Source organism: Lipophrys pholis (assembly GCF_963383615.2).
Source record: "Lipophrys pholis genome assembly, chromosome: 4".
Taxonomy (NCBI): domain Eukaryota; kingdom Metazoa; phylum Chordata; class Actinopteri; order Blenniiformes; family Blenniidae; genus Lipophrys; species Lipophrys pholis.
In genome coordinates this window covers 17620268-17639812 of record NC_137637.1, presented here as the reverse complement: position 1 = coordinate 17639812, position 19545 = coordinate 17620268, and the positions used below count along the sequence as shown (strand labels likewise).

Below are 19545 nucleotides of genomic sequence, written 5' to 3'. Positions count from 1 at the left end.
GCTCTGCCCCCAATCTTCTGAGATATTTTACTGTTGTAACTTCATTGAGCAAATATTTTTCTTGAAACGCTATTTTCAACATTTGACATGTTACAGTGTGAACCAAATCTGGGTTTATGAGAGTCATTGCATCCTTTCCTATTTTTTCTCTTGTCACACCTCATCTTGCCTTCGTAATGGGAGTTTTACGTATTTGAGAGACCACAGCACCCAACAGGCACCATCCAGGTTTTTGGTACTATGTCACTATAACGTGTGGCAGCTCCAGCCGGATGTGCTAAAACCTGCTTGACACCACTCATACTTTAAACTTGGTCATTTGTCTTCACTAATGCATATATTGACTAATGATTATGTCTGCTGATTCTCATGTTTTGGCCCATGGGACTCTTTTGTCCCTGTTAATGGGTGATCATTTCAGTAGAAATTTTCACTGTATTCAATTAGATCCCATTGAGCACCTTTTGGTGTCAACCGTGCAACTATTGTGTAAAACAAAATGAGCACTTGCTGTCTTTGAAACCTGTAAATTCAGAGCTTTACAGCATTCGAGGATGCATGCAGAGGTCTAGACTGTGTACTAACATTTCACTGAATGTCATCCTTAACTTTGTTTAAATTTTTGTGTATTCTGTCCTAAAAGATTTTGATAATGCAAAAAAAAAAATGTAATTAAATGCACATGAAGGTATAAACACTTTTGCGTGTAGTCCTACCTTAACTTGTTCATGAACACAATGTCGTGTGCTACGCCGTCTTCCACACTGAGGCAGGGCCTTATTTTCTTCTATTTCATTTAGTTTTGTTTTGTAATCGCCAAGAATAAACATTTTATTGACACTTATTACGCATTACTTATTGTCAAGCGTTGATAAAGCAAAAGACAAGCATACAGCCAAAGTGCTCAACCCAGTTTGTATGAGACGATGAAATCCGAGGGGAGGCACACCTCTGAGCCGCCTCACTTCATTCACAAAATATGCAAGTTTAGCGATTTTTTTTTTTTTTTCATGAGGAGGAGATTAAATCAGTCAAATCACACAATAAATCAGTTTGTAGAAGACAGACTTTAAGATTTTAAGCAAGGGGCGATCACAGATGCAAATCTGAGCGAGGCCTCTCTGTGTGGAGTTGTACTCCCTTTGCTTGCGCGGGTTTGTCTCAGATTTCCTCCCACAATCTAAAAAGATGCATGTGAGGTTAATTAGTGAACTTAAATTGCTTGTAGGTGTGAACGAGAGTCAGTGATCGTCTCTCTGTTTATCTGGCATCGTCTCCAGGTGTGCTCAGCCTTCGTTCATAGTTATCTGGGATCCGCTCCGGCAATCCACGACCCTGAACAGATTAATAGCGGCATAAAAGAAGGATCGATGGATTTTTGAAGCGGCGGTTCTCTGCTTATGCTGCTTATTGTAATTTTGCGGCAATGGCATATTTACTATTCTTGGATATCCTTTCATATGCGATAAAATATTTGTTCCTACACTGTCATATTTTCCCATTTTAAAGATGTTATATTGATGATTCTTGATAATATACTTTTAGAGAAGTTTATTAGCACCTACATGTTTACTGGTGACTATAAACATACCATAAAGATACCATAAACATGCTTTACATATTGAAAAAGCGTTTAGGAGTTGCTCTCATCAATGCCCGGTCCTTCAAACAAAGAAACATGTCTGTCGCGATAAGATACTTGTACATGCATTGCCATGGGAGAGGGCAGTGACATCATGTCTGTTGGATATAATTACTGGTAAAACAGCCTTCATCGTGTCTGTGCAATTATGGCCTGTGCTGAGCAGCAGGGGGGCCGTAACATTATTCCCCTGCTGGGAGGTAAAGTAACATCATCGTCGTCTGCCACTGCGTTCGATAAGGCCCGTGAATGACACACACCGAAGAGTTTTTGTACAACCCAGGGAGCCGGCATTGTCTGTTCCCAGATGTCACGCTGTGATGGCCAAAGACACAGCCAGATGCAGCTATTTTCAAGTGGTATTTGTCACACTGGCAGCACAAAAAACATTATTATTATTTTTTTTTTTTTAAATTGCCGCATATCAAGGGTCTGTGAGGTGGTGATTATTGCCGTTCGTCAATAATGTAAAGTAACACCGCATAGTCGCTCTGTTCCCTCTTATCGATTTCTGTCTGGTACTCTAAAAGTACCAAGCAAGCTGTTGTAGGCTCAGATTTCATTTTTTTCTCAACCTGTTTGCTCAAACTGATATTCCGTGGGTGTGTTTGATGCGTATGTCACATAATCGAGAAACCACAGCGCTGTCCAACAACAAATGTGATGTTTACATTCTCATAGCAATCATACGCGCACAGAGAAAGCACGGAGTACCGGCAGCGTGCGCCAGTGTCTGCGCGCCGTGCGTTATCCTGAATGCGAATCTCTTCACGCGCACCTGGACGTGACCTACCAGCCACACACGTCTCTCTCACTCCATTTGTCTTCGCAGCCAAACCGCCTCCACACTTCTCACTCATGATAATCATCGGGTGGAGTGTGAGCGACGCTCGCTCCTCGAAAATGCTGATAGGTTAATGCAATTAGAGAGGAGTCATTTAGCAGCCAGTAATTGGTACAGGGTTTCTTTAAAGCTGCTCCATGACCAATAGGATTCAGGGAAGGGAGAGCAGAGAGGAAAAACACATTTAGTCGTACGGCTCCTCAGGCCTTCCAGGGGAAAAGGGTCTTAACTTTGTCTCCGAGAAACTTTTAAAGAGACTTTTTTTTTTTTTTTTGTCCTTTATAAGAAATGTGTGAAATTGTTTATCTATATAGTTCATGATAATTAAAAACAAATAATTGCCAGGCCTTTTTTTTTTTTTTTTTTTTTAAATCTTGCAAACCTCATTCTAGCACTAGTAAGTGGGCTGAACTTCCGTTTTCTGCCTCTGTTCTCCAGCTCATCTGTATAAGTGCTACGCTCTGAGGGACAGCTGTGGGATGTGTTTGAAAGCAAATCCTCGTTTTGAGTGCGGCTGGTGCGTCGGGGAGAAGAAGTGCTCTCTGAGGCAGGAGTGCACTCCCCCGGAGAGCACTTGGATGCACGCCACGACCGGAAACAGCCGCTGCGCACACCCCAAGATCACCAAGGTAAGCCTCCGGAACAATAACATACTGATGCACAATATAAACAGAACGTGTAACAAATCAGGATGCATCTGAGGCATTTTGAACATGGCAAGGACATGGCACATAAGTAATATTAAAACTGTAAAACATTTAAAAAACACATTCTTATCTTTTCCCAACAGACTCGACCACAGTTACAAATGTATAGGAGCCTCCCAAATGAAAGCGTTTCTTAAGTCTGCATTAGATTCTAGAAAGTGTCTTCTTCAAGTTTTCTTTGACGTGTAAAAAATAAATTTTGCTAAGATCTAAGCATCTCTGGAGTTCCACTCAGTTTGGTCTGGACCGCAGTTAGAGAACCACTGCATTAGACATGGAGCAAGTCTTATTGTCACTTGTGTTAAAGTTCCTCTGTTTTTGGTCTTATTCATTTTTTTCTCCACAAATATAAATCACCTCGTTAGTGAAAGCATTTTTATTTTTTTGAACCCCAAAGAAGAGAGTTGAAATGTGTGCGGTGCTGTGTCATTGTTTGGCCTCAGCAAGCAAACAGGGCGTCGCAGGAGGTTTCAGGCAGCATCAAGGATAGACAGCTTAGAAGCCAACACTATGACTCTAACCACAACACAGATGGGCAGGCCAGGAGGAGGCAGTTCACACACACCAAGACTGAACACACTGACGAAATTAGAGCTGATGGCTTCCCACAGACACACACGGATACTCACACACACCTGGGGAACAAGGAGAGGGTGTGTTGTTTGGAGTGTGTGTAAGATATGAGAGACAAAAAGCCGAGGATGTGGAGTTGTGCTAATTGTGTCCTGCCATGGGTGGAGAATATATGTGTGTGTGTGTTTGTGTGTGTGTGTGTGTCTGACAGGCTGGGTGAGCTAAGGCGTCTAAACAACCACGGTGTACCCATCTGTTACCACCGCTAACTGTGGAGGTGGTCCTCGTCTGAGCTTGACCCGGGTCACGGTGCCTACAGCTCACCACTGGGACTGACACACACACATGCAGCGCAGCCTGAAGGCAGGACGCCGCTGTGCGAGGCGTGCTTTCGCGCTCGCCCCGAACACCCGTTCTTCATCGGGGGTTGCGAACATTCTTTTCCCAACCGTATCCGAAATGAACACAACATCTTCTCAATGACAAAGAGTCCCAATTTGGTTGATTTAAAATGCAAAATATATGTATAGTTTAAATTGCATCACTATTTCACTGATGCAGACTTGTATAACTGGAGCCCTCGGTACATCCCCTATGTGACACGGGTTCCTCTCTGAATGCATAATGGAGATATTGGATAATTGGAACACTGGCACATAGATAAATCCGTTAGCTAATGCTCCCCTCTCTCTACGTGCTCGCTTCAGTTATCTCTTTGAAACAAGCGCACAGAAGCAATTGGGTTGTGTGTGCGTGCATGTAGGGCAGAGACGGAGGGGGGGGGGGGGGGGGTTTGCATGCAAGCATGTGCACTTGCATGCATATTTAGGGGTAAATCCTGGCCTCGGGGCAAGATGTTGGTGGCAGTCAAAAAAAGCCGACAAGGAAGAGCTTCAAAAACAGCATGAGAAGAAACATACTGCAGTTTTGAGAATGCTGGTGAAGAGACAAAGGAGAGCTGAAGAAGAGCGAGACACCAGCCTCACCTCTTTTCTCCACCTTTGACATTTACTGTGTGACATTTAACGCCAGAAGAACATCAGCAGATGACAAAGAAAACCTCTTCTCTTTTCATCTGCCATTTCTATCCCTTCTCCCAAAGAGCATCACATTGGCCCCACAAATTGAATATTATTCCACTTCTTACCAACAGTTTGGTCAAATCCCCGTCTTTTTTTTTTTTTCCCCCCCCATTTGATCCCCGCCTTTTATTTATTTCTTTTTGCTTTGTTCATTTTTTCGCAGTGTGTTAGCTGCTGTGCGGCCATTAGCTAGCGGATTAGCCACTAATTTCATTTGGACCGGAGAGTGTGTGTTCAGCTGGGAAGGAAATGCCACAAGAGACATGGACACACACGCACACTATTTATGTACATACAATCAGCTTCAGCTGGAAATGCTGCACATATCTGGTCACATTTCCTAGTTTGCTGATGCCCATTAGATATTGTTCAATAGTGTGGATTTGAGTACCGTTTCCACTCTGGTACGGTAAATTATGATTATAGACCCATGTTAAACTATTAAACTGCTATGTTTCATTGTTGTTGGCATTTATCTCAATTGACTTACCACTAAAAATGACTTTAATTCTTCCCAAATAACTGTGTCTGTGTGCACAGTAATAAGTCTGCACACTTGCTGCCACACACGTTACAAACACACCAACTTGTAGACATTCTCTGCAGGGATCGAAACTAAAAGAAGCCACAACTCTGGTTTGTAATATAGGATCTTTAAGATCATTTCCACAGCTACTTAGATTGTGACAGACACTTAAACACACACACACTGTCTGTCGCTGTGGCCCAGTATAGTGTGCAGCAGTGTCCTGATACTGGCCTTGGATGCTGCCTGGCCCTCCATCATCCATCATCCCCTGCCTGTCCTCTCCTATGGGACAGAAAGAGCATTACAGCCAGCCCTTAGAAACCAATTAAAACAGCGCAGGTCGTGCGCGCGCGCGTGTGTGTGTGTGTGTGTGTGTGTGTGTGTGTGTGTGTGTGTGTGTGTGTTGTGGGGGACGGAGGTGGCCGATTGGGTATTCTTTTAGTTTGCTGTTTTTAGTCGCGGTTGCCACTATGCAAGAACGTGGATTTTAAAGTAATCAATTTCTTTTATGGGAAAGTCTCTGTGTTTATGAAAAGGCGATAATTTATCTTCCTTGTGTTGTTCCACTGCAACAATTACTACTTCTGGACTACTTTTCTCTCTTTGACTCAATTTCTTCCCTTCATCTCCACCTACACTTCTTTCCCCTCTTCCTCCGCTTTAAATATTTCTTTCAGTTTCTTGTCCCTTTCTTTCTTAATACTTGTGTCCACGAGTGCAGATGGAAAGTCGGTTCTGTTTTAGGGTCTTTATTGACACCACCTTTCCGTTGTTGTTGCAGAGCTGAACAGTTGACTATGAGACATTTTGCGGTGAATACTTTTAGCTCTTATTCATGAAGGAAGGATCGTAACTCAGTGTTAACCATGTTGATGTCTTAATTAGGCTTACTTACATTCTTAATGATGTCTCCACCAGAGTAATATAATTGGCCCCAGTGTGATTTTGACTTCTGACACACATTTGCTCCTTCTGTCCGCGAGGCTACACATCTTCAGAATTAATGTTATTTCATTTAGCCTTGTGTTAACATTTAGTGTTGAAGACTTCTCTGATCCTCTTCTGTGCCCATTTCATCGACTCTTGACTGTTTGTTTGTGACTTTTTGTTTCTGAGAGGCTTTCATATCGCAGATAAACTTCAGAAGCCTTTACACCATGTTCATATCATCTCTGTGTCCTCTGCCTGCTTCCTCCCCTGTCCCTTCCTCCTTCTCCTTCTCCTCCTCCTCCCCCCCCTCCTCCTATAACTAGCAGATGCTATCTGCTCACTGCTGCTCAGCCAGCCACAATAGGCTTGACACAAAGCCTCCAACACAACGGGACAAGTCAGCGACAAAAAGAGGGGGGAAAAAAGAGAGTTTGAATGGGTGTCGAGCATTACAACAGCAGGAGGAGAATGGAGCGAGTGTTTAGGCTGGTGGCTTTTATCAAAAAGGGCTTTTTGTTTGTGTTGTTTGTTGTGGATACAACAACATTTATGTGTGTGTGTGTGTGTGTGCGTGCCTGTGTGTGTGTGTGTGTGTGTGTGTGTGTGTGTGTGTGTGTGTGTGTGTGTGTGTGTGTGTGTGTGTGTGTGTGTGTGTGTGTGTGTGTGTGCGCACATGTGTATTTTTGATAAGCCGCTGCTTCTAGAGGGGGGCGCAGGGGTTCATTTCCATATCTTAAGATTGCAACCGGTCCTTTTTAGTCTCCCAATCATGCTTTTTGTCTCCAGCTAAAATATATATTTGGACGCAGACTCAGTGACAGAAGTGAAGACAGCGAGTGAATCGAAATACTTGAATTTGAAGAGGGTGAGGGTAGGAGCAAGGGAAGGAGGAGGGGGTATATAAAAAGAAGAAAAAAAACCCTCCTTAATTATATTACCGTGGCATTTCAGCGCTGGCTTGCACAACTTGGGGCTTTGTTCCTATTTCTGTGTCTCTGTTTACAGATGTCCTGAACACCTGTGGCTCCTACTCACCTGTCACCCTTCCTTTAATCACATTAGATGGAGGATATCTGCAGGGTACCAGGTGGAATATACTGCTGCACAGAGTTATTATTTAAGGGACTGAACTGAAATCACCTCATTTCGGGGGAAATTTGAACATACAATAAATTACAAGGAATTCAAGATGGAGGGATGCTCATTCAGCCGTGCACGGTTTGCAAAAATTGTTAAAGATGGGAGAAATACCTTTCCCAGAATTTGTTGGTCAGCAGCCAAAGTTCACAAATAGTCGCGGTCTCATACAAGGTTTTCTAACGCACTGATTCGCAAGGGCATAGAATTCCACGGATCCACAGAAGAGAGTCACAGTCCTTTTTTTTTTTTTTTTTTTTTTGGCACGGTGCTGTAGTGGTTAACACTGTCGACTTGGTCCAAACCTGCTAACCAACAAGGCCTTTCTGTGTGGCGTTTGCATGCGGTCCCTGTGCCCGTGTGGGTTTTCTCCTGGTACTACGGCTTGCTCCCATAATCCAAAGACTTGTTAGGATCTAAATCACCTCTAAAAACATGTCCGTGTGAGTGAATGCGTGCGTGATTAACTGTCTGTGTTAGACATGTGATGGACTGGCAACCTGTCTAGGGTGTAACCTGCCTTCAACCAAATGTCAGCTGGGCTGGGCTCCAGCTCCCTGCTAACCTAATCCTGATTTTCCTGGTAAATAAGATGGATGAATGGGTGTGCTTTTTTCCCCCATAATCTCCATTTTGTGCTATGTGTTGTTTTATCAGCTCTTTATTGTCATTTCTTAGCAGCACACATAGAACTGCTCCAAGGCACGGATGGAAAAAGCAACAGCTCATTATTTGTTTTATCTTTTCTTTGTAGCAACCAATCTCCTTAACCACGGTCCCTCATCATGACCCGCAACTGCCACCGCCCCGCCCCATTCACCCCACCCCGCGCTGCGACGAATGACCCCGCTGCCCCACCATGTTCTAATCCAATTAGCTTTAGCCGTAATTATGCTAGTAAAGACTGATTGCCATTGTCTGCGTCGGCGGCTGGATGAATATGGCCGTGATTAGCAACTCGGCTAGCCCCGGGTAGCCATTAGCGCCTCGACACACCTTTCACAGACCTCCAGAGGAAAGAAAGAGGAGCAGAAGTCCCCGTGCCCTGTAATTGTATTCAGGAGATTAATCGTCACAAGGTTAAATGAGAGATGGAAGTGAGGGCTTGATGGGTGGCTCTGGGTTAAGTGTGTGACTTGACAGGTTGTGAATGTTTGACTGAGTTGAGGTGAAGTTAATGGGTCCAAGGTCATTTTTCATCTCGCTTAATGAGGGGGCAAAGTGTCTTGATTCACGCAAAATGGAACAAGACGTGATGACTTAAGTAAACTCTCTTCACACTGACACGACATGCTCTGTGATGTCTTTCTTTGTGGGTTTTTTTTAATTTTTTTTTTGAAACAAGGATTGTCATTCATGTCTTAACTTAATGCTGTCATGTGTTGGTTCCTCATAACAGCTCTCTCCTGAGACTGGGCCCAGGCAGGGAGGAACCATGCTGACCATCACTGGTGAGAATCTGGGTCTGCAGTTCAGAGACATCCAGAACGGAGTCCGCATCGGCAAGGTGATCTGTAATCCTCAGGAGGACCAGTACATCAGCGCTGAACAGTACGTCCACACGCTCTCTTTCTTTATCCATTTCTTCCTCAACAGGAACAGGAGTGTTTCTCTCTCTCCTGGGACTGCTGGAGAAGCATGGCCATTATTTGCTCTCTCACTGCTCTGGTTTTGTTAGATCCTGCAGCATGTTCTCTGCACTTCTTGTGTGTGGTGTCCCTCAACTATCGTGTGATTGGTCCGAAATAAAAAAAAAAAAAGTGGGCATTGATAATGTAGGAAGGCAAACATGCCACCTACGTTCATTCTTTGTTCTCCTCCATATCCTCACAGGAATTCTCCACTAGAGTTTCTTGTTAAGCCCCATTGTTTCTGAGACTCTGGATTTAGTGCATGTCCAACACTAAGCGTTAAAAGCTGGATATGCATTCCAATAAAGCTAGTTTTTACAATTACATATATATATATTTTTTGTTTCATATGTCTCGAACCCGTGTTTTATATAATCTAGTTTTCCTCTTTCACATAACAGCTTCTCTCCCCCAGATCTCGAGCGGTGTGTGGAGCTGCTCTGTGTCAAATGGATGCAATCCATGTATATCAGATAGTATCTTTCAATGAAGCTTTTATTGTTCACAATGAAATGCCTCACATAACCACCATCATTAAAATTAATTGGGCTCATTCTGATTTGTAGATGTAAGTGGGTTTGATATCATGTCACGGTGTACATGTGAAAACCGAAATGTCATTTGAAAAACCTGTCAGATACATTTTACCTCTTTTGCGAAGAAATTATGAGCTGTGCACGTAATCTGACTTTCATTTGAAAACTGTCTTTGGAAAAGTACGACTTGCAGCAGTAAACAGCCACATATTATTTCTGGGTTCAGGCTGTTTGGTTTTGGCTGACCTTTTCCTTTTAGCCATGAACAACTTGCGTTACGTCACTCAGTTTCTTTACTCCACACGAAATTAACATCACGTGAATCATTAATTCGGTTCTATTCAGAACTAGTAAAAAGATTTGCTGCAGAAAGTTTTCACTTTGCGTTTGATGCTGCGTTCGTCAAAATGCAATTTAGGGCGAGGAAAATTTGAGAGACGCTCAACACAGTCAGAGGTGTCCTCAATATTCTGTTTCCAACTACGTCGCTGTCATTGTATACAAATGTTTCATTTGCTAAATTTTTCCAAGCGCAGTCCCGGCAGATTCTTCACTCTTTTCTTTGCCCTCTCGCTCGGAGGGAAACACAGGAAATGTGCCTTTGACGGTTTGACAGTCAGGACAACAGAACGCTGCACAGCTCTCAGCGGTGATGCCTCCAAAATAGGTTTAGAAATATTGTTGTGACACGTCAGCCGTGATTCATAACTCTCCCCGTGTTTCTGAAGGAGCTACTTATTTAGAGCCGACTTGGGAGCTGGGTCAACGTGATTTGGATCTTTTCGATGTTTGGTTTCACATGCATGTTATTTGATTGAGAAACATATACGGTAGTTTATTTTGATCACATCAGTAGCCATATTTCTCATAGGTCCTTTTGGTTGATTCACAATTATGGCCATCTCACACTGACCAGTGTTGCTCATATGTGCTTTACAGTCAGTCAGTGCCTCCATGCTGCAACTTTTTCCTCTCCGACTTGTTCGTTTTGTCCAAGTGATCAGATACAGCTCCAGCAAGGTGGCGATTTAACCTTGTCATCCTTGTAACGCGGCTTTGGCCCGTTTCCATAGCACCCGCTCTAGGAGGAGGAGGAGGACGCCGCGGCTGGCAGTCGGAGTGTCATGCTAATTAAAAGTGATGTTAGCCATACGCTGCCATTAGTGGCCCGGTTGTGCTCGTCATCGTGGTGACCCCATCACAGCCGCAGTGTGGGGGGGAAAAGCTGGGGTCACAGGGCTGACAGCAGGGGTTAAAGGTGGGCTGCCTGATTGTAGGTAGTGCGCCGACTGTTGGGGAAAGTGTTTTCCTGCTCTCTACTTAGTACAGCCTCCACACATTCACAGAATATAGCGTTTTGAAACCAGTCACCTCAGCCATTGAATATTTACGGCATTATTTGACTTCACTTTGAGAGAAGTAAGTTATTGCCAGTAGCGAGGAGCAACAGAACCTAATATCCCTTCTTTTATTGCCCCCGTTAGTAGCTGCTGTGTGACAATTTGGCATGTCTGATTTCTTTTTCTCACATCAGTTATTTCATTTTGGCATGATTTATAACCTTGCCATTGTTACAAATGTAGTTTCTGTCTTTCTAACCTCATAATAACTGCTCGGTGTAGCCCCCTGTCATCCGTGCAATAGTGATGCAAGCGAAGCCTCGTTTCTAACTGAGAGCTGTCCAGCATTTTAATCGTGGCCCCTGTCATAGCATGAGACCTGGGAATAAATGAAAAGGGGAACAAACAATAGAGCGCATCGGCCATGACCACCTGCAAGCTGGGACGGAAGCAGCAGAGTTAATAACTCGTAGAGAGGAAGTTGAGGAGATGAGAAAGATATGAGCATGTTCTATTAATCAGCCTCTCTCTCTCACTTTAACCCGCTTTCTCTCCTCCTCTGCTGCTTCTTTTTCTTTTCTCCTCCCGCTCTCCTTTGCACTCACGCCCTTTCTCCTTGTCTTCATTCTTCGCTCTGGCTAATTAACAGTCAAGTGTGTCTCCACTGGGTGAAACATGGAGTAAGTGTGTATGTGTGTGTGTGTGTGTTAGTGTGTGTGTGTGTGTGTGTGTGTGTGTGTGTGTGTGTGTGTGTGTGTGTGTGTGTGTGTGTGTGTGTGTGTGTGTGTGTGTGTGTGTGTGTGTGTGTGTGTGTGTTCTCCCTGTGGGCTACATCACCACTATTCCCCTCCTCACTCGATCATTTCTCCAGTGGATTTTCATTTGGCCAGCCAGCGCCCAGGGCCAAGTGTGCTGCTTATGGTTCTACAGTAACACTAATGCACACGCACACACACACACACACACACACACACACACACACACACACACACACACACACACACACACACACACACACACACAGAAATCTCTTCAGTTTCTTAGCATGGCAGATTGCTTCCAATAGAATAATATATGCTTTGCTTTCGTCTTATGATTAAAGCTGCAATCTGTAACAAAAAACATTTCACTCTAGTCTATTGTAATTTTTTTTATTTTCTTTTTTTGACTCCCTTCTTTTCACGTGCTGTGTCCTTGCTGAACAGACCATTTTTCTTACGTCTCATCTGTCTCCTCTTCCAGGATTGTGTGCCGGCTGAATGATGCAACAGGTTACAGGGTGCAGGAGGCTCAGGTGGAAGTGTGCGTCCGTGACTGCATTCACCCGGACTACAAAGCCATCTCAACCAAGGCCTTCACCTTTGTAGTAAGTGCAGCTAATTGAAGATACAGAATATCTTTTTTGGGGAGCATTTTGTTATTTGATTGGATCAAACTAATGAATAATCCTCAACTCTCTTGTCCTCTTCCTCCTTTGTTAGTCTCCATATTTCACTCGTGTCCATCCGTCCACTGGGCCACTGTCGGGAGGAACAAGGATCACCATTGAAGGCAGTCATCTCAACGCAGGCAGCGCTGTGTCCGTGAAGATCGGGCTGCACCCCTGCCGCTTCGAGAGGTAAGCTAAAGGCTCGTCTTCAGGTTCTAGGTGATTCAGGCTGCGAGCGCGGAAATTGCCTTGAGTTGATCCAGCACTTTTTCCTCAGTACCAGCATGTTTGGTCGTTCATGATGAGGAGAGTGTGGACGTGGCTGATTCACGAGAAAGCACAGAACTGGGAGGTGTTTTTGTCTGTGTGTGTGTGTGTGTGTGTGTGTGTGTGTGTGTGTGTGTGTGTGTGTGTGTGTGTGTGTGTGTGTGTGTGTGTGTGTGTGTGTGTGTGTGTGTGTGTGTGTGTGTGTGTGTGTGTGTGTGTGTGTGTGTGTGTGTGTGTGTGTGTGTGTGTGTGTGTGTGTGTGTGTGTGTGTGTGTGGCCACATTTCTGAAAATATTGGGGGATGCTTTTTCTTCTGACTACCAGCCTCGTTAGAACTGAAAATGGAGAAGAAGCTTGTTCCTATTGTGCTGCTTTTTCCACAACTCTGATAGAAATGACCACCGCGGTAAAGAAAAAGCATCTTTCATGGTGGCCCATTGTCCTTTGCAGCTATGTAGTCCACCTTATGCTGATCACACGGAGCAAACTACCTCGCTGTTCTTTATTAGAGCACCCAACACCACCCTGCCGGCATTTTTGCCTGCCAGAAAAATCACACTATTGTCGACACTGCTACCCATTTATTATGTTTTCTTTTCTTTCACTGTGGCAAATCCAGTTTAGATGCCCACCAACACTGTGTTATATTTATAGTTCTAGCGAATCATAGCTGTGATTCTGTCATTCAAAACGGGATCTTAGGGAGGGTATACAACAGAGAGAGATGTTGCCATTATGGTACCAAACTCCTACTGTTTCCAGACGTAGTTATTGAGGCTGATTGCACGAGGGGAAATTATGGTTTAAACTGTGCTGTTGGGGAGTCAGGCACTATGTTGATTGAAGCTCTCAGTAGAGTAATGTAAATGCAGCCTTCCTGTTGTAAGACGGTGTAAACAAGTATTTACTGCGAGATGCAGTAGTAAAGTTGCACAGTTTACAGTTGCTGTGACATTTTCCTTTTTGGCTTCTGCTTATCTTCAGACCAGGGGGGGTATAAAGAGCTTGGACTACATTTTACCCTCACAGTCTCCTCAAACTCCCACATTGCACATGTTTTCACACTGAGTAGTAATTTTTGGCTTAAGGCCAGATTGCCTAATGTTTAGCACAGTATAAGATACTATTGCGTACCAACTGTTAAAATGCAAAGACATTAACAAGTATAAATCTTGAAATATCTGGTTCACCTTCCTAGAACGGTTTTATCTGGTATATTTGTAAGTCATATTTTAAAAAAAATAATGTTTTTATACAAAATGTTTACAGTTTATTTAAAAAAAAAGAAAAGAAAAAACAATAATATAAGGAAATGGCTTTCTCCTGACCCCCCTGTGTTAATGTGACATGTGTTTCCATCAGTCTGGCATCTTTTCCCTGCTGTATTCCATTTTATAATTACAGTTCCTGGTTTTAGAAAGAAAAAAAAAAAGAATAAAAAGAGCCACCCATTTCCCTGGTGGCCACCTTTGATTTGCAGCAGGCCCCAAAAAATGCCGCCAGCAAAGAGGATGACCCGCGGTACTGTAATTCACAGCAATTGTGAGAATGACAGTGGAGCCTTTTCCCGGGGAAGCTGATATCATTGTTCAGTTGTGCTGTGAATGACTTAAGTGCACGGCCCACATTTTGTCAGAGATAGGACTATAATTTGAAAGGAATGATATGGTGTTGCTGGTAATTGGTTAACTCACGTATTTCCTGCTTTGAACCAGTGTCTTTTTTTTTCTTCTTCTTCTCCTCTCTCCTTCCTTCCTTTTTTTTTTTTTTTTTTAAAGTTTTGAGGCTAATCTGTCTGCGTTATCTTCACTTGTCACTCCGCAATACATTGTGCCAAGGATTCCAAGAATGGGAGACATAGATCCAATTTTGATATGAGTTTAATTTCTTGTGCCAAGAACTCTATTGTATCTTTGAGTCCCTTTCTGGTGAACTCGCAGCCAAACCCAGCTCTGGACTGAATCCACTGGTGCATGGTGTCTGACAGATGGCTGAGGAAGGCAACATCACAGAGGAGATTGTTAGCCCACTCAAACAATCGCGTATAGACTGAGAGGAAAAATCAGATTGCGGCTTCATTGTGAAGGTGATTATTGGCAGATCGTAAAGTCTTCTGTGATGTGGAAATAATTCTTTTTCTCCTCGGTTCCTTTTAAAAAGGTGGGTTTTTGTGTAGCGGCGCCCTTCTTTCCGGCAACAAGCGGCAACTTAACTAATGAGCTTGGACCCATCAAATTCTTTTTTTTTACATCATATCCAAAGGATAAAGTAGAGTCCAATTTAAAGCTCTGCAGCCCATCCAGAGGAAGGTGGACATAATAGTCTTGGCCTTTCATTCACTGAGCAGCAATAACCTTTATGGCCAAACTAATGAACTGGTTGAGTCCATCTCTTTAATGTATCTTTGTATTAAACTGGGCCCCCATGCTTTAATCAAAACCTATTTACCCCAAGTCACTCATCCTCTTATCTCCCCATGTAACCCCTTCTCTTTTCTCCCCTTTTCTTCCCTTTTTCCCGTACCCCTCCTCTTGGCCTCTTTTGTGCGGCTGCAACCTTGTCAAAACTGCGCATGTGAGCACCGCAGGGGCTCTCGACGGCGACGGCGTTGTGAAAACGGTTTGCAATGGATCCGCAGCACCAGTGGAATGTGGAAAATTGTTCTTTTTTCATTTCTTTCTATCAGTCTTCGTCCCCTCTTCAGTCCCTCCTTCAGTCTGAGGGCCCAGCTGAAGTTGCCTCCTGGGATATGTTCAGTAAAACAGCATGATAAACCCCATTTTGACTCAAGCAACCCAAATTACCCAGTTTTACACATGTCTGAAACAAACGCTATTCAAGAACAACAATTAAACATCTCATCGGCTCCAGATTTACTCTGCAGCAGAATACAAGAACACTTAATCACATAGCCAAATCCACTGAGTACTATTTAAGGGTGTAAAGATGAATCGCTGGTACTAATACGACCCTCTTAAGGATTACATGACGAGACAAAGTTTTGAGTCTGCCTACATCCACAGAAGATCGGCGCTTCGACCTGAAAGGTAAATGGTAAAATCGAGAACAATGGATTTCACTTATATAGTGCTTTTCAACTGCATGAGCAGTCCGAAAGCGCTCTACATTGTTGGTCCCCATTGTTGAAATCCAATATTATGACACTCTTGCTAAAAACTTTTTCACGACACTCCTTGAAATTCAAGATATAGAGCAACTGCAAACTTGCCTATTTAGGAAGGGTTTTTCCAACATATTTTCTTTTTTACGACTGCTGCTGTGTTTCGTTGTTTTTTTTTGTATATACATTTGTTAGTCTTCCCAGATTTAATTCTGTGAATCACTTCAAGTCGTCTCTATGGGAGGCGCTGAATAAATAAATAAGACGGCAGCAGAAGCACAGCACAATGACTATAAAAGTACCTAACAAACACTTAAAAAACAAACTCCGCTTAGGCGTGCACTCATTAACACGTACGGTACACAACAGAATGCGCGCCGGAGACCCAAAGCACGTATTTACACCGTGATAATCTCCTGCCTGTGAACTGCATTTCTATGTAAATTCATCACAAATGCACCTGCAGCACACATCTGAAGGTATCTTCTCTCACAGCTCGCTGTCCCTACTACTGTTGAGCCATCGAAGCCCCCCCCCCCCCCCCCCCCCCCTCCCCCCTTTCGGTTTGTAGGACGATGAGCGAGTCACTGGAGTGGAGCACAAAGTTTCTGGCAGTGGCGCAAAGTTTCCCAGCAGGTCACAGCTGGCTGGCTGTCTGCTTTGGAGGGAGTTACATCACACAGTGAGAGACGACCAGCCCGGTCTGCCACTTCAGATCTGTTAGCCAGAGAAAGCGCAGAAGGGAAAGAGAGAGAGAGAGAGAGAGACAGACAGACAGACAGACAGACAGACAGACAGAATGAGTTAGAGCTTTGAAGTGCAGCCGTTTGTGATTCAGGCAGGACTGACTGAAAGATGTTGGCCTTGTACAAAGGCATCTCATCATTATGTGTGCATGTGCAGCAGATATTCTGTCCAATCCGATGAATGATTTATGAGGTATTCAATAAATGAAGTGATCTATTTAGTTTTTTTTTTCCTGTGCACTCACTTATTTTTGCTGTCAATTACAAAAAGCGTCCTTCTCTCAACCACAAATTTATTTAAACAATTAATATACCCTTAGTTTTTTCTTTGGTGTTTTTTTCTTTTTTTCCTTTTTCTCTTTTCGCAATGTGATACAATGGCATTTTGTACAATTTTATGTTATTTTGTTTATTTGTGAACTATAAAAAACAATGAAACCATGTTTTAAAAGAAAAAAAAAAAGGGTGTCCTCCCAACGAGTGATGAAACCTTCCCAGAGCCCTTCAAATACAGAAGCGAAGGTCACAGTACCGCTGGAGGAGAGGCTGTCACAGACCTTTACGTGTAACATCTTTTTCTAAAGTCCTCTCCTGCTCCGTTGTGTCTTCTTGTTCTTTCAGGCGGAGCAACAAGGAGATAGTTTGTGTGACCCCGGCCGGCCAGGCCCCGGGGCCCACCCCGGTCATGGTCGACATCAACTCTGCCGAGCTGAGGAACCCCGAGGTCAAGTTCAACTACACAGACGATCCCACCATCCTGAAGATCGAACCAGACTGGAGCATTGCCAGGTGAGAAAGTGTGGCTTTATCTTTTCAGCGCGGTTACAATGTCAAAGTGATGATTGCATAATGAATTGTATACATGCAGAGTGTTTTTTTCAGCAGCCAGCGTAATGATTTATTCAGGGGAGATGTTTGAAGAATGCTCGATAATGGCATGAATACCCACACTATATTACTACCTCCTTCATGGCGTCATCGCCATCAAGCTTTGTATGATTATGTCATTACTGTCTTTTATCATATATGATTTATATCAATAAGGTGTTTGATCTACGATTCCGCTTGATCTACTGTACATCCATGGCTACAACTGCATTAATACATTCTTACTCCCTGGTGGTTGTTACTCCGTTCGTTAAGGTCTTTTTACAAGGAGCCCAGCCAACGAAGCTGAAATATGAACTCCATGCAAAGGGTGATAAATGTATTATTCTACCAGCAGACTCCCCCATCTGGGTCTTGAAGAAAAAAGTTTTTCTCTATATTGTCACACTCATCTCTCGGTTCAAAGGAGTATTATTTATTCTGTTTATCTTTACGTTTGAAAAACAAATCTTTGAGAGGGGGGAAAACGGCAGTGGAGGAGGCTCCTAAAGCAGCACGCTGCCGGTTGATGAGCTGCAGTGGAGATATCTCTGTAAATATTACTTGACTTATTGAAATGAGGCGACATAGCCACAGGAAGGTCTTCCTCTGCAAACACGAGTTATGGTGTGGAAGTCTTCCAAATGCTAATGGGCTCACTAGCATGACCTAGAAACTCCACTACTCCTCAGCTCAGAGAGGAAGCCAGCGAGTATACACACACACACACACACACACACACACACACACACACACACACACACACACACACACACACACACACACACACACACACACACACACACACCATCTCATTTACTTCAAACATACTGTATAGTTCCAGGAACCTGTCATAGTTTTTTTTCTAGTTTCCTCCAACATTTACTTAAAAATTTCAAATAACAGTTGGTAGTGAAACTGAAAAAGAAAAAAAGACTTTTTTTTTTTTTTTGTACAAGTCATCTGTCATATGCAAACTTCAGTAGCTCCATGACACCCTTGAAATGAAAGACTTTCCTCCTGTGGTTCAGATTTGGGAGTGTCAAGCCGCTGGTACAGAAACTCCACACTGCATATATTTCACGTCGAAAGCTCGTCGGGACAGGAGAGCTCACTGTAAACCCTCTGAACCTCTGGCGAATAAAAGAGAGGAAAAAAAAAAGTCTATTTATTATTTTTTTTATTGTTGCGTCTCCAACTCGCAAACAGAGTATAGCAAATATTTACTTTGGAGTATAACCTCTGCAGACATTCCATTCGTCCACCTGACACAATGACTGCTAAAGGCAGTGTAACACTCCGTCACTGGTTCATCACAGGGGGGGTTTGAGGTGAAAATAGAAAGCCGCGTTTAAAACTGTGCAGGGAGATAAAAAAAAAAGAAAATCCCTCATCATGCGAAAGAGGTGTGAGCAGATGAGAAGTCTCATTTGGAGTGGGAAGAATGGAGAGAGAAAGAGAGGACCGAGAGTGAAAGTGTTGCCTTCAGGGGAAATAACCTGGGCACTCAGGCTGGCGTCGAGGTGTTTCACTCAGTGCTCCCAGAGGAGGAGGCACGCAGCTCTCCTGGCCACTGGCGCCTTTTTTATTTACCAAGCTATTTTGTCGACGGGTCCCCTTTGGTGACCCCTGTCGCCGAGGCTATTTCAAACAGCGGCGAGCCTCCGTTGTCCAAAACACAAATTTGACACGACCGCGACGTGTTCTCCTCCCTTCAGGATGGAAGCTCTCTAACAATGCAGACAATGTGGCACGACACCGTGTGGCACGACACCATGTTTACACAGCGCGGCGTGTCCTTTGTGTGTGTGTGGGAAAGATCCTTCTTCTCTCCGGGAACGAGTGCTTTCCTCTTCCACTGTTGCCATGTATTGATAGAAAGCCGTTTTTTTTTTCACTGCTGTCTCCCAACATTTCCAGAATCTCAAAAAAAAAAAAGTGTGACCTCATGCAACTTTTTGGAAATCTTGGATATGTTCAATTTTCACTCTAAACTAGATTCATCATCCGTCATCCTTCTGTTGTATCTCTGACGAACTCGCAGCCATATTTTGCTCCAGGCAACTTTTGCATCCCGAAGCTCCTCGCCGACTCCTCACCGAGCCCGGATGCTGCACTCGGCTCTCTCTGTAACCCCAACAAAACACATTCGCTGCACCGCTTT

General features: G+C 43.7%; 1 protein-coding gene across 1 annotated transcript in view; it reads left to right on the top strand.

Moving 5' to 3' along the window:
* Positions 1 to 19545, top strand: part of plxna1b (plexin A1b) — a 197248-nt gene that overhangs the window by 150949 nt on the left and 26754 nt on the right. The window contains exons 12-16 of the mRNA XM_080461568.1: positions 2925 to 3115; positions 8844 to 8995; positions 12194 to 12317; positions 12433 to 12569; positions 17136 to 17303. Of these exons, the coding sequence (XP_080317694.1) occupies positions 2925 to 3115; positions 8844 to 8995; positions 12194 to 12317; positions 12433 to 12569; positions 17136 to 17303 (772 nt within the window). The remainder of the gene's footprint in view (positions 1 to 2924; positions 3116 to 8843; positions 8996 to 12193; positions 12318 to 12432; positions 12570 to 17135; positions 17304 to 19545) is intronic.